The 15,657-nt window shown below is 45.8% G+C and overlaps 1 protein-coding gene across 2 annotated transcripts in view; it reads right to left on the minus strand.

Annotated features, from left to right (window-relative positions):
• Positions 1-7,252, minus strand: part of LRP8 (LDL receptor related protein 8) — a 304,738-nt gene extending 297,486 nt beyond the window's left edge. Inside the window, exons 1-2 of one of the 2 annotated variants that reach the window (XM_075936002.1) lie at positions 6,563-7,252; positions 5,496-5,615 (exon numbers count right to left, since the gene is read on the minus strand). In XM_075936002.1, the coding sequence (XP_075792117.1) occupies positions 5,496-5,615; positions 6,563-6,632 (190 nt within the window). In that variant the 5' untranslated portion in view covers positions 6,633-7,252. The other variant, XM_075936001.1, reaches the window with a different exon arrangement.
• Positions 7,253-15,657: the final 8,405 nt, after the last annotated feature.

A 15,657-nucleotide genomic window follows, 5' to 3' on the forward strand; every position in this document is an offset into this window, starting at 1 on the left:
TGTGCTGGCTTGGTGAATCTTAATATTGGAATAGCCACCAGCTTTGAAGAATGGCTGCCCCATTCTTTGCTGTTTGGCCCTAACTAAGTAACCTGTTAGCCTCCCTGGAACTGGTCACAGAGCGATCAAGATCAAAACCTACACAAGCAAATAAAAGCAAAAACACATCTAAGTCTTAATCTGGCAAATGCTGGTTCAAGGCTTTGTTTAAGATTGACTATTTAACCTCCAATCTACTAGCAAGATGATGACTGACCATGCTTTAGTCAGGATCTCTTCCAGAGGCCCAAAGGTGCTTGTACCTGTCTGGTCTATGCCACAGAGTTAGGACAAAACAAGGCAGCTTACGTAAACCAAACTAGGAAAGTCTCTACACTATAATTTCGTTCTTGCCAAAATAAATACCCTACTACAGCTGCTTAATAATGCCACATCTATAGTGTAAAGGTAAACAGGTCGACCCGGTGTCAGTATAGACTAGCAGTTCAAGGTCTCCCTCTTTCCCAGACCTTGAACAGTTGCAAACAGTAGGGGAGAAGTGGGGACAGAGTGCAAATCAGTGGATTCGTGGTGCTCCAAAAGTGCTGGGAGGGAGGAGGAGTAGGAAGTGTGGGACTCCAGTACCACATGTGGGGGAAAATAAGGCGGGGCCACAGAGCCGCAGGAGGAACCCCCCCATGAGCTGCAGGCTGCTGCAGCTCACTGAGGTGAAGAAGGGCTACCTCACACAGCCCACTCCCGATTCTTGGTTGCCCATCACTAGTATAGACACTGTTACTGCTTTCAGGAGCCATCCCACCGTGCCCACAGGGTTGTGAACACTTTATAACGTTGCTACATACATTTTCACCATGATATTATCGACTAGCAAAGTATGAATTTCCATGAGATACCTCACAAGGCCTATTTTGTACAAAGATTATTACTGTACTATGTGGGGTGTGAATACAAGGATGCTTTCAGACACACTACTGCCAATCAAGATGGATGGAATTCAGTGGAAAGAAAACAAACCCAGAGCGAAAACCTCCATGAGGCAAGGTGCTCAGACTCTTCCTTTGGAATCTCAAATTCCTTGGAAAAGTCAACAGTTCATTCACCAGGGAGTAAAGCAGCAAAAAAACAGGAACAGCGTAAGTCTGTGTACAAAGAAGGCTTCTAACAAGATGCACACTGTGTACTGCCACTCCGTCAACTCCCTGTTTTCCCACAAGCAGAGAGTAAACTGTCATCTTCTCATAGAACTATTAAAATATACTGAAACTTTTTGTAACAGAGCATTTCAATGGCAACAACCACAAGTATCAGTTTATTTTGCAAGTTGATAATTTACATACTAGCCACAATAGTTATCCTTTTTTCCTAGAAGTGGAGATAAATACAGTAGAGAAAGCCATTAACAAATGCATATCACCTATTTCTGAGAAAGTTCTGAACAAAGTGACTATAGGGACTGAGAATGGAATGGTCTGTCTCAGCATTTGCTACTACAGAGCTATATGCATTCTCTTTTTCCAATCCATCACTGCTTTAGTAGTTAACTGCAGAATATTCAAATTCTTGGAATGTGTAGTTTCAAACTTCTGTTTTTAATATTTTATTGTATTTTCAGTAGCAACACAAGAAATGTGTTAATCTAGAAACAAAAGCACATGGAATATACTCTGTGTACATATATTATGTACAGGGCATCCCCGCTATAAGTCGCCCCAGTATACATCTGTTCTGCACTAAAGTTGCGGACGTTTGTAGGGACTGATACAAGTTCTCCCATTCCCCAATCTTAAATCGTGCAAAAAACCACCCACCAAAACAAAAACACCCACCCACATCCTCCCACACCCAATTTGCACAAATGGAAGTCAGCTGCAGAGAAAAAAATTCCCCACTTTAAACTGTTTCAATACAAGTAAGTTCTTTGGAACGTACCTTGGACTTACAGGCCATCCTCACTATATCCCTTAAAACAGGGGTGGAGAACCTTTTTAGGTTTGGGGGCCACTGACCCACAGAAAAATCAGCCATGGACCACACACAAATGAGAAGCCCCTGACTGATAAGGAGAAAGACAAGTCCTACATACCCCTCACACACCAGAGCCTAAGGGGGCCTAGGCTAATAAGTTTTGTGAGCTCCAGCCCCACAGGTGCGTGGCAGGGGGGTGAAGTGCCAGCCTGGATTCCCCCATGCTGAACCTTGGGGGCCAAGCCAGGGGCAACATCCAACCCCCAGGCCTGAGGTTCCCCACCCATGCCTTAAAATGTAATAGCATGCGTATACCTCTATTTTATATTATAAGTCTACATATATTTTCCTTTTAACATTTCAGAAAAAAAGACTGTTCAGCAGTAAGTAAATACAAGCTAGCAAAAGAATTGCGTGAAAAAAAGTAATTTAAATAGTGGCTCTTGAGGCCTCTTGAACGAAGTCCACTGCAAAATCTGCACTTTAATTAAGTGATCAGTCCATATGGGAAATTTCTATATTACACCCATCTATTTCATGTTTATATGCCAGTCTTACATGCTGCAGTATAATTCCTTATATATGTTCCAAGGACCCTTTTGTTAACATTTACCAGCAAACAGCATCCCAGTCACATGCCCATAAAACACTTAATTCATCTTGTAGAGTTTTTAAAACTCTAAAAACCAACAATGGTCCTGTAGCACCTGTTGATGTTGAAGTTTTTTTAGTTACTAACATGCCTACCCATCTGAGACTTTAAAAAACACAATTACATATCTGAGTATTCTGACATGTCACAATACAACTAAACCAGACCTCCGTCAAAAAATGTTTTCCATTCCTTGGGTTTTTTTTTTCCCTGATACTGTATTTCATGGCCTGGGAAGTCGAGAGGTGCTGAGCCTCACTCATTCTTACTATTTAAGAAGTCTCGCTGATTCGAACGGGACTACTCAGAGGGTAAAGAACTACTGTATTCATTGAGAGTTGGAATAAAAGAATAATGACATTAGGAATCCATTCAGGCCACAACCACACAACCTTTATACAAACAGGACTCCCATTTCATTCAGTGGAATTTTTGCCTAAGAAAGGACAGTAGGATTTGACTTTGTAAATGTTAAATTGATTAAAAACGGTGAGATTGTGAATAGCAAGAAAGAGTGAAAACTGCATGACTGTAGCTTATTCACTAGATCGCTGTCATTCATCAGCTGCTCATGTTATGTGCTTCTGGTTATGAAGTCTCCAGAGCTCTTTTGGTGAATTACAATAAAGTGTGTGTGCATTCAATGACTCTTATCCTATACGGTATATAATTCTCAAAGCATGCCTTTGCTATTTCAGGTCAGCTGCCATAGAAAAACCTGCAGTGCTGTTTTGCCTCTTGTAGATACAATAGACTTAATTCCATGTTTCTTTGCTTTTGTGGATGTTTCCAGTATACTTAGGTTGAGAGAAGTGCTGCTACCCACCAAACTTACATGGCAAACACACAAGTAAGGAACAAGCATGTGTACTGATACCATAACAAATGGGCAACTGTCTAGGACAGCCATGGCCAACCCATGGCTCACGAGCCGCATACAGCTCTTGCCTCCCACAAGTGCAGCTCATGAAGCCGCTCCTGCGCACACCCCCCCCACCCCAATGGCCCCCACCGGCTCCCTCCTGGAACCCTCTGCTTACCACATTGGAGCTGCAGGGTTTTAAAAATGGTGTCCAAGATGGCAGCTGTCTTAAAGGGGCAGCCTCCTTTTTAAAAAAATTGTTTTTTTAGGCTCAACAATTCTTTTCTGGGGGGCTTTTGCGGGGGGGGGGGGGCTCGACAATTCTGGTGTGGCTCTTCACATTTTTTCCGATGCTGTTTTGGCTCTCTTTGTTAAATGGCTTGGCTACTCCAGTCTAGGACTTGAGGTTGTCAATATGTCAAAACGCAAGGCCAGTTGAAGCCACAGCTCCACTTGCTGGAGGATCAATGCTCTGGCAATTGATTCTCTGGAGTTCAAATTAGCAGGTCTTATAAAGACCTGCTAAATCAAACTGAGGCCACCCCCGTCAGCAGCATTACTCCTTGCTGTCACGAGGAGTATGGGAAGTTGACAAAAACGTTTCTCCCATCGACCTCCCACCTTGGGTCCACGCCAGAAAAATCAGCTCAAGATACGTCGACTCCAGCTACTCAATTCATGTTGCCCAAGTTGCATATCTTGCATCAATTTTCCCTGCCAGTGTAGAACTGGCCTTAGACTTCACAGGAGCAGAGGAAGTAGAATTCCAAGCCTGCCTGCTCCAAATGAATGAGAAACCCCCTCTTCTTCCTCTTACACTATTATATTCTGTTAGCAACATAGGACTGATGACACTGAGTAGTTCTGATTCTATTCAACAGTAAACAGATGTGCACATGCATACTAGCTAATTCACTGTAATTTTCAGTAATACTTATATATACATACTTAAATGCAAGTATCCTTTCAAGCTGCTACCTATGAGCAACTTATTAAAAAAAAAAAAAAAACAGGAAATAGCTTGAACAATTCTCTCCTTAGTGTTTTCCCCCCCACATACAAAGGATTTGTCACAACAAGGATATGCAGTATGAGGAAATAACAGAACCATAAAAAAGTTGCTGTTTTTAATGAATGGAGGAGGAAACTTTGCATCATATAACTCTCTGCTTCTATAATCACTTATAATCTTTCCCAATGAATCACCACCGGAACTAGAATATGCAATAACCACCCGGCTTTGCCTCTGTGAATTTAGCCTGTCAGAGCAGTTCTCCAGCAGCCCTTCACAGCCAATCCCCTACCTACACAAGGTCAGAAAGGCCCATCTTCTAGGAGCTGGAAGGATGACTGGGGGGGTGTGTACTTACTGGCAGTCTTCTGCTAGACTTCCTTATTGGCGGCTTGTGCCATATGACCTATCTGGTGTTCCCCCGCAGCCAATCCGAGAGGAGGCCGGCAGAAACCACAGCTTCATTCAAAAACGCACAGGATGGAACCACACGATTTGCAATCGTTTCCCTCCGAGTCGGGTTTTGCAAGAGGACAACGCAGGCCCTGCTACTGTTACCGAGGGGCTATGGACTGAGCCCTTTAATTCTCCCCCAGCGCACACGCGCGCTGTGCTGCTCTCACCTAGGATCAAAGCTAAATCCACCCCTTCCTGCACGAGGGGATAAGCCGCTGGCTGAGCAGCAGCAGCAGCTGGTGCTGTGATTAGCGCAAGGGAAAACGCCAGCGGAGGCGAGCGGCAAAGGGCCGGGAGACGTCCCGCCGGTAGCAGGGCAGTCCCCGGGGGCCAGCCCTCCGGCAGGGCTGCTTTGCACACACGCACGCCGGGTGCAGAGCCCGCATTGCCAGCGCCACAAGGCGAAGGACTGGGCGAGCGCCAGGGTGGGCGGCCCCGGCAGACGCGCTGCCTGCAGCTCGCCCGGGCACCACGCGTCGCCCCCCGCGGAGCGGAGCCACCCACAGCCCGGCGGACGGAGGGGAGGGGAGGGGGGGCCGGGGACTCACGGCAATCCGCCTCGTCGCTGTTGTCCGAGCAGTCGTCATCCTCGTCGCATTTCCAGATGGCAGGGATGCAGCGCTCGTTCCGGCACTGGAACTGGTTCTCCTCGCACTCCTTCGCCGCGCCTGCGGGGGGGCAGAGACAGCGCCGTGCGTGCCGGAGCGCGACCCCCCAGCCGTGCCCCCACCCCCGGTGCATGGGCAAGGCCGCATCCCGCCCATCCTCGGGGCTTCAGGCCGCACTCGCCTAATGGCATCTCGCACCTTGCGCTCACACAGCGCTTCCCCGGAGGGATGCTGCATTGGGGGGAGGCGGCTGCTGTGCACGGGAGAGGGGAGGCGGGCAAGGATTTAACAACAGGAGGACACAAAGCACGTCTCCCTGGAGTAGGTTAAAATCATCCCCCCTCTCCCCGGCTCGGCAGAGCCCCGCTTTGGAAAGATGCATTGTGCAGCTAATTGACTCCCTGCCGGAAATAAGCCGGCATTGTTTGAACGGCAAAAGGAGGACGGGAGAGAAGGCCAAGCAAATGCAAAAATAAAACTACGTTTGTCCAACGACCTAGCGGGTGCTCATTGTCAGTGCAAAAGGGGGATCGCACCGTGGCCGGCTTCTCCCGCGCTCGCTTGCTTTCCATCTTCTCCTTCCCCACACAATGGAAACTGACCCCGCACAGAAGTTGCGAAGGGGACCGGCTCCTTTGCAGCTAGGGAGCTAGGTGTGGTTTCCGGGGGGGGGGGGGGACCAGATATATCTTCCCTTCGGAGATGAATCCCTGTCACTAGCGGCTCGCAATTGGGGCCAGCCCGTCCATTCAGGTGTCATCGCCCGCCGCCTCCCAGCAGCTCTCTGCTGAAAGTTAAGGGAGCCGCTGCAAACTGGCTTCCCATTCATTCGCTGCACGCACCCGGTGCAGCACGGCCAGGCACCCCGCACGCAACCAGTAGTGAAAAGTGCGGCGGGAGGGGGGAGCCAGGCACACTCAGGGCTTGCACTTGCTCACATCCCAGGGATGCTGCTGTTACCCCAGCACACGCGCGCGCACCGAGCACACGGCGATTCCGGGACCCACCTTTGCCCATGTGCAGCTTGGCCAGCAGGAGATGGAAGAGCAGCAGCCGGGTTAGTCCTGGGCGGCACATTGCGCGCGCTCCTTCCGCGGGGTAATGCCGGCCGGCGGTGCCGATTGCATGCAGCCGAGCTTACTGCCTCGCTAGCCGAGTGTTTACTGCCCGCTGCTGCCCTGCTTCCTCCAGCGTGCAGGCATTGGAGCCGGTGACGCTGCTCACTGGGCGGGCTCTGCTCTCCAGACCTGTGCATGCCCAATCCGTGCACTGAGGCAGACAAGATGCCACGTGGGGATGGGCAATACTGAAAGAAAGAGCTGGGGCAACGCTGCCACCAAGGGACTGCTGCTTCCTACCCCCATCCCGTCTTGTGAAGGGTGGATGGTTTTGCTTTGCTAGCCTGAGCCCGAGCATGGAAAAGCAAAGGCAACGCTGAGCCGTGCTGGCATAGGGGGTCAGGTAACACACCTCAGATAACGTTAGAACTACATTTATATTGCTCAGGCTGGCAGAGGGGCAAAGCCAATCTCCAGCTCAAAATCGTCAGCACATCATCTTTGCTTTCACTGGACTAGGCCTCAGTTTCCTTTCTTGTAACATTAATACATGGAATATTAAGCAACAAGCAGATTGCAAACTGAAATGCTGCAGCAGAAAAAACAGATTATTCTCAGACCCGGGAACAGAACAGAGGTGTAAGGCCAAACTCTGTTCTCATTTCCACCTTAGAGCCCCACTGACCAGACGTGCACCAATATACCTGGGAGCCAGCTGTGCCTTATCATTCGATTACCTTTTGAATAAATAATAATCAATAAAATAAATACAATAACTATCACCTAGCTCAGAGGAAAGATAGTAGGTCTTTGTTCCTGGCACATAAATAAAAAACAAATATGGAGTGACCCCCATTGAAGTCAGTGGTGTTACACTGATTTTATCATGGGCATTAATGAAATAAAAATGTTGTCCAGTGTCTTCAGTTTAAAAGCTACACAGAAGGGATCAAATTCTGCCCTAATTTTACATAAGAACATATGTTCTTATAATACATTAATGCAAACAACACACTTCTATAATATAGGGCCATATCTGCAGTTGGTTTAAATCTATAGGTATGCTGATTCACACAAAAGAGCTGGCCCATGATCTTAATTAAGTAAATGAAACAAAACACCTGTGCTGCTTTAATGCCATTAGGAAAACAGTCACACATTGTTTCAGCTTTCTGATAGAGATTTCATTACGATCATACCCATATAACCTGTTCTTTATATAGTCAAGTCATAAATACAAGAAACATTAAAACATTCCATAGGTGGTAATCTTTCTAATGGAGAGGTAATCTGTGTCATTACACATACCAATACAGTTTTGTTAAACAAATGAAAACAAGTTTATAAATCCTATGGTGCAGGGAACATATCTACATCTCTGTTTTTGCAGAGAGGCCTGTGATACTGATCACAGCCTTGGGCTCTATGGTAATAAAATATTCGAGTCTGTTAAATTAGCATTGCAGTGCTATTCAGACTACTAGAGTTAAGGCCATTTCTGTACTTTTATTGCCAATGACATTTTTTGGGTAATAGTAAGATTTCCCATTTCAGACCTCTTTTTTTAATCCTTAAATGAGGCCATTTTTCACTCAGGCAAATATTCCACTGCTTTCAAACTGGGTTCATAATTAAATATGCATTTGCTTCTTTAAACAGAAAATTTGCAAGCTAATAGTCAATGGTGTGACTAATGTGTTTGGATAACATGAAGAAGAAAATAGCTAATTGTTGAATTACTTCAGTGACAGATTACAATGTATTAATAGTTATTCAAGAAATATTTCTTAATTTTTAGAATGCAAATATAGTGCACATTTGTGTTGGCAGGATTGATGTGACAGACTATAAAAGACACCTCATTTGTTTTGAACTAATATAATAAATCCATCAGGTCAAATTTATCTTAAAAAAAAATGTCAAAATACAGATTTACAATAGTTTTACAAATCTGATCTAATTCCTCTCAATCTCAAAGTAGTGTACATAAGAGGTAACACCAGTGAAGGCAATGGACCCACAAGGGTAGATAAAGAGCATAAGTGAGAAAAGAAACAGGTCCAGATATGCTGATAGATTTGACATTTGTTTTTAAACACAATTTTTCTAAAACAGCTTCCTTTAAAAGAGAAAAAACATGTTGTCAACAGTTAATCCTCTACCCCAGCAGTTTGCATTGGCATTGCCTGTGCCACTCCTTGGCAGGCCCTAGTCATAGAGGCTACCTGGGCCATAATGCCACCTCATGGACACCGAAAGTATCTCACAAGAAGTGCAATTGCAAGAAGAACTAGGCTTCCAACTCCTCTGAAGAAGTGGGTTTTGCCCATGAAAACTCATGATTCTATATATATTTGTGTGTTAGTCTCTAAGACTATGTCTACACTGCACACATTTCAAAATAAGCTATTTTAGAATCTAAACTCCAAAATCTTTTATTTCGAAATAGCACGTCCACACTACAAATGCCCATCGAAATAGCAATGAGCTATTTCGAAACACAGCGTCCATGCACATTGGAGCCTGAAGTGCATTTAAAGCCCCCCAGAAGCACTTGAGGCAGGGCATCAGGACAGCACTCACTTCCTGAGGCTTCTTCTTAAAGGGACCACCACCTGCCTTCCCCCCGCCACACACACACATACAGTCGTGTCTCAGGCTCTTCACCTTTGCCTACCTCCTCAAGGGACAGAAGAGCCTTCTCACTGCTTGTTCTGGTTGCCCTTATGGACACCTCAGTACTCCAGCCATGAAGCTGGACCTGTCTCAAAGCAGTCGCCGGCTCTTGGACCTCATGCCGCACCTTCTGCAGTTACTGCAGGCTGGCCTCATGGCCCTGCAGGAACAGGACCCCCAGCTCATTGCAGGGCACCTCCTCACCTCTCCAGGTGCTGCTCATGCAGCTCCACCCCACACACCCTCCTCTGCACATTGAGCCTACGCACTGCTGCTTCTGGCGATGGGACACCAGTTCTGACTGGTGGGACCAGATTGTCATGGAGCAGTGGGACAACCAGCAGCGGCTCCAGAACTTCCGCATGCAAAAGGACACCTTCCTGGAGCTCTGTGAGTGGTTCACTCCTGCCCTCTAGCAACAGGACACCCACATCCAATATCCCTCCCTCTCCACAAGTGGGTCACCATTGCACTGTGAAAGCTCACTACGCCACACAGCTACTGCTCCATCGGGAACCAGTTTGGTGTTTCACGAGGCATAAGGGAGCAGTCAACAAAGGCTTCCCTTGTCGACCGATCCGCATCTTGATTCGCACGCAGTGCCGATGATCAGCTGAGCCAGCACAGCGGCCATTTTTATTTTAATGAAGACGGGGATATTTAAATCCCCGCTTCATTGACTATATCGGGTAGCCTATTTTACATGCCTCTGTCGGCAGAGGCATGGAGTCTAGACATACCCTAAGTGAGAAACAAAATCCAGCTGCATTCAATGTTCCAATCATTTAATAAAATCAATTCACTAAAACCTGAGGCTCCCGTCTTCCTTGAGAACCCTATACTGCTCACCATATTTTCCTCTATATCTTCAAATTAACCTGTCCCCTCACTTCATTCCTCTCATTCAGGAGTGCCTGTATCAGAGAGGTAGCCAAACTTGCTGACCCTCTGAGCTGCATGACAATTTTCAGAAATCCAAGAGCCGGGGCATACCTGCAGGGGCTCACTGCTTTAGCCTCACACGAGGTGCCTTATGGAGCTTGGGGCTTCAGACCCACTGAGGAATACTGCCAATGGGCCAGCCCACTTTCTGCCATGTTACAAAGTTGAAACAATAAAAGCTGAAAGAAATGCAAAAAGTAAACTAAGCACAGTTAGTGATAAGTACATTGGAATTTTAAAAAATGGTTTTACTTTGACTGATCTGCTGGGTGTGTTAATAACATAGGTAAATCAATTTGTTAATTAACATTATTTGTAAACTGATAAAGTCACTTGCAAGCTACCACTTTATTCTTTAACTACTAAAGAATTAAGTGGCAGCTTTCAAGTAATGTTAGTGCTACTGGCCTAGTTTACACTAGCCCCGGCCACTGATCTAGTCTACATCACCTCAACTACACAAATAGAAGTATTTGAAGTCAATGTATTTACCGTGGCCTCTTGTGCATGGTAAGGTTGGCGGGAGCTGCCAATGCCAGCTACGCTTCTCATCCTGGTGGAGTACCACCATTGACGGGAGAGTGCTCAGAGATCAATTTATTGCGCATAATCAGATGCAATAAATCAACGGCTGGTGGATCAATTGCTGAAGTGTTGATCCCCAGTGTAGTGGAGTTGAGCCTTCTGTGCTGATAACACCCAGGTGCTGCAGAACAGCAGATGCAGCATGTTAGACCACTTATTGCTCTTATGTTCCTGAAGTGCTTTAGGCACAAGAAAAGGGATAGAGTAAAAGCATTGATGCTGATTTTATATTTGTGTGTAAGTTACACAATCAGGGTGTCTGTTCCATTTCCTCATGGATTATTCATATAGTCCTGAGTTCTGCAAGGACTTATGCATATGTATAAATTTCTGCAGGATCAGAGCAATTGAGCCCAATTCTGTGAGGTGTGAGTTCTCTCATCTCCACTGACTCCTTGAAGGCTCTAAGCATCTGGAAAAAATCCAGTAACCATGAGAAAACAGCCCCAAAATGAGACTTTAGAATAGGTATGTGGAATGATTCTTGTAATATTGATACAGTCAGGAAACTTTAAATATAGTCTTGCTTTTAGGGAAAGTCACAGACTTAGTTCTGAATGGCACACAAACCTACGTACAGTTTAATTCACATTCCCTCAATAAGGAAAGATAAACTCTGACAGATGTTTGATAAAACTGCTACCTTTTTAAAAAAGGGATGGTTCTTAAAGTAAATTTGGAAAGCTGTTCCTCCTGCTTCCTCATGTGGTTTATTAGCTTCTCTTCAATAATATTGTCCAAGGTAGCATGTTAGTACCTGGCCTCTCGTCACTGTCAGTTGTGAAACCACCAAAAAATTGATGCATACCCAAAAAGTGTGCTTTGTAAGAAATGAATAATTCTTCTCAAAGAGGAGAAATCAAATTAATTTTAAAGAATACTTTCATAACTTTAACAAAGTGAGTATTTTATAATAGGAGATACAAAGCCCTATTCTCATGTCACATATTTTAGGTTTGATTCTGTGACACTTCTTTACTTTGATTAGTATCTTGCTCTGCAAATAATACCATTTAAATCAATGGGCATTCTGATCGCGTACTTCAGTTGAGATAATCCCAATGTCAACAGGATGAGAATCTAGCCCAATGCTGTTGTGAAGAAATATCCACTGGTTTCAGGAGTTCAGAAACATTGTCTCTTCAAAGCGAAGAAATTCTACCACAAATATTTCAAAAGCAAAAAGCCAACCCCATTATCTTCATGTGTAGCAGCTACAGATTTGTGTGTGTGCATGCACACTCTCAGTTATCATTCCATTAAATACAGTTTTCAGAAAATCATGTCCACTCAAATCTCCTGCCTGTTACATCATGTTGTGGCCATGGGGCTTGATGCATCAGCACCTTTGGCATTTTGTCATATCACATAAGTAGTCAGTAAGTGATGGATGCTTCCCAGAGTAACATGTCTAAAGACGTCATTTTTAGAAATACTACATGTAACACCTCACCCCTGCATGCAAACAAGTTTCACTTCACACCTTTTTATTTTGCAGGGTTTTTTTTTTCCTTGCTAAAAATCTGTGAGCAAATTTAGCATTTTTGAAAGCAAGAGATTAATTTAAAAGGATCAAGCCTGACATTGTGGAAACACCTTTGTGTGGCATTAGGCATTAGAACACAACTCTGCCAGTACACCCAGCTCCTGGTCTTCAGTCGTGGGTTCCCACACACAAGGAAAATGGTGCCCTGGGTGAATGTCTGTTTTGAAGCTCCAACTTCCCATGAGCAGGATGACCCCCTATACCCTGTGGGTGCCCCAGGCTCCTCCACCCCCATTTTGCCCCAAACCACTGCACTGTGCCTCTTTGCATCCCCCTCCTGCACCTCTCACTCCTGCATTGTGCTTCCTTTGCTCCAACCCCGATACCCCTTTTGGAACCCCCTAGCACCTGCTCTTTTTGTCCCTAACCCCTGACACACACCCCAGGGAAACTGACCAGAATGTACAGAGCAACTGGCATTGCTGCTCGCTCCCCGCCCCCCAAATGCTGCTCTTCTGCACATCCTAGGGAGCAGTGAAGGGGGAACAGAGGATTGTTATCAAGGCTTCCTGCATCCAGATCACTTTCTCTGCCTGGGCTGAATAAGGGGAGGACAGGAGAGCAGCAGCCTCAGTGGAAAAAGTGACCTGGATGCACCAAGTGATCAGTGTTGCTTCTCACTTCCCTCCCTCTAACCCCCTAGGAGGGCATGGAGGAACACTGAGAAGGGAAACAGTACCTGTGTGGCACTCAACATCTCTCCCTATCCCACACCTGTCTTTCTATGTAAAGATCCACTGAGCTTGGGAGGAAGTAAAAAAATAAATCACTCCTCCCGTAAATGTTTAGGGGGAAAAAAAACCAATGAGGAGTCAATACAATCAATATAGGATTGAATAAGGATCTTAACTGGTTAATGTACTAAAAGGCAATTTCCCCTCTTGATATTCATATCTCCACACCAAATGCTGTGAATGAGCCACTTCTACCCTGACTTGATTAGCCTCACCTGATAAACACAAAATATTATATATATATATATATACACACACACACACACACACACACACACACATCCCTGCCTCTGTAACTTTCATAGAATCATACAAAACTAGGACTGGAAGGAACCTCGAGAGCTCATCAAGTCCAGTCCCCTGCCCTCATGGCAGGACCAAATACTGTCTAGACCATCCCTGATAGACATTTATCTAACCTACTCTTAAATATCTCCACAGATGGAGATTCCACAACCTCTCTAGGCAATTTATTCCAGTGTTTGACTACCCTGACAGTTAGGAACTTTTTCCTAATGTCCAACCTAAACCTCCCTTGCTGCAGTTTAAGCGCATTGCTTCTTGTTCTATCCCCAGAGGCCAAGATGAACAAGTTTTCTCCTTCCTCCTTATGACATCCTTTTAGATACCTGAAAACTGCTATCATGTCCCCCCTCAATCTTCTCTTTTCTAAAGTAAACAAACCCAATTCCTTCAGCCTTCCTTCATAGGTCATGTTCTCTAGACCTTTAATCATTCTTATGGAGAAATTGGAGAGGGTCCAGAGAAGAGCAACATCTTTCTTGGAATGCAGTGCCCAGAACTGAACACAATACTCCAATTGAGGCCTAACCAGCGCAGAGTAGAGCGGAAGAATGACTTCTCGTGTCTTGCTCACAACACACCTGTTAATGCATCCCAGAATCATGTTTGCTTTCTTTAAAACAGCGTCACACTGCTGACTCATATTCAGCTTATGGTCCACTATGACCCCTAGATCCCTTTCTGCCATACTCCTTCCCAGACAGTCGCTTCCTATTCTGTATGTATGAAACTGATTGTTCCTTCCTAAGTGGAGCACTTTGCATTTGTCTTTATTAAACTTCATTCTATTTACCTCAGACCATTTCTCCAATTTGTTCAGGTCATTTTGAATTGTGACCCTATCCTGCAGATTAGTCGCAACCCCTCCCAGCTTGGTATCTTCTGCAAACTTAATAAACGTACTTTCTATACCAATATCTAAATCGTTGATGAAGATATTGAACAGAGACGGTCCCAAAACAGACCCCTGTGGAGCCCCACTTGTTATACCTTTCCAGCAGGATTGTGAACCATTAATAACTACTGTCTGAGAACGGTTATCCAGCCAGTTATGCACCCACCTTATAGTAGCCCCATCTAAGTTGTATCTACCTAGTTTATTGATAAGAATATCATGCGAGACCGTATCAAACACCTTACTAAAGTCTAGATATACCACATCCACCGCTTCTCCCTTATCCACAAGACTCGTTATCCTATTAAAGAAAGCTATCCAATTCACTCCAATTCATCTGACGAAGTGGATTTTACCCATGAAAGCTTATGCCCTAATACAGCGTTTCCCAAACTATGGGCTGCAGCCCGGTATCGGGCCGCAGAAAAAAAAATACTGGGCCTCAGTGTGGTTGCTGGGGTGTTCTGGGCTCCCGGAGTGCTCGTGTGGCGCCGGGTCCGCCAAGCCCTCAGGACTTGCCTGGGGCATCGGGGCTGGCCGGGAGAGATTGGGGGGTCAGCAGAAGCAGGGCTGCTGGGGGGCACGAGGTCGGGGGCAGGGAGCTGGCCGGGGAAGATGGTGGGGGGGGGGGGGGAGAAGCGGCCGCCAGAAGCAGGGCTGGACGCTAGCAGCGGGGCTGGCCCAGGGAGATTGGGAGGAGAAGCGGGGGAGAACTGGCAGTCCAAGAGGGGCTTGGGGGAAGTGGGGCTGGCCAGAGGCGCAGCGGGGGGAGTAGGACTGACCCAGCCATATGCAGATCTCAGGGCACTGCCTTCCTTTTCTCCTGCACTCCCCCCCCCCCCCCCCCGCAAATCACGAGTGAGTCCAGCCTGGGGATTCTATTGTGGTCCCCCATCCCCACCCCCTCAAGTAGCTGCGAACTGTCTGGCTGGTAGACACACTCATGCAGCCTGAGCACATTAACCAGCCAGGCAGTTCGAAACTACACACTGATACATCTAGTAATAATACAACTTACCTAACGAGAAAATATCAGACATGTTATATGTCTGGTATTTTCTCAGTTTGTTTTTTATGTGTTTATATTTTTGGGCTGCAAAAAACAGTATTGAAAAAAAATGGTTCCAACTAAAGTAAAAAGTTTGGGAAACCCTGGTCTCACCAGCTTTCTGTCTTACACTCCATTTGTCCAATCCATATTCCTTAACTTGCTGGCAAGAATATTGTGGGTGACCCTATCAAAAGCTTTGCTAAAGCTGGCACTGGGGGCTTTGGGAGGACCAGAAACAACTTATTTGAATATTCATCATTTGATTAATGAATATGCAAATGAGGGCCGGCCCGAGGCATTCTGGCGCCCCGG

This window comes from Pelodiscus sinensis, chromosome 9 (assembly GCF_049634645.1).
Source record: "Pelodiscus sinensis isolate JC-2024 chromosome 9, ASM4963464v1, whole genome shotgun sequence".
NCBI classification, from domain to species: Eukaryota; Metazoa; Chordata; order Testudines; family Trionychidae; genus Pelodiscus; species Pelodiscus sinensis.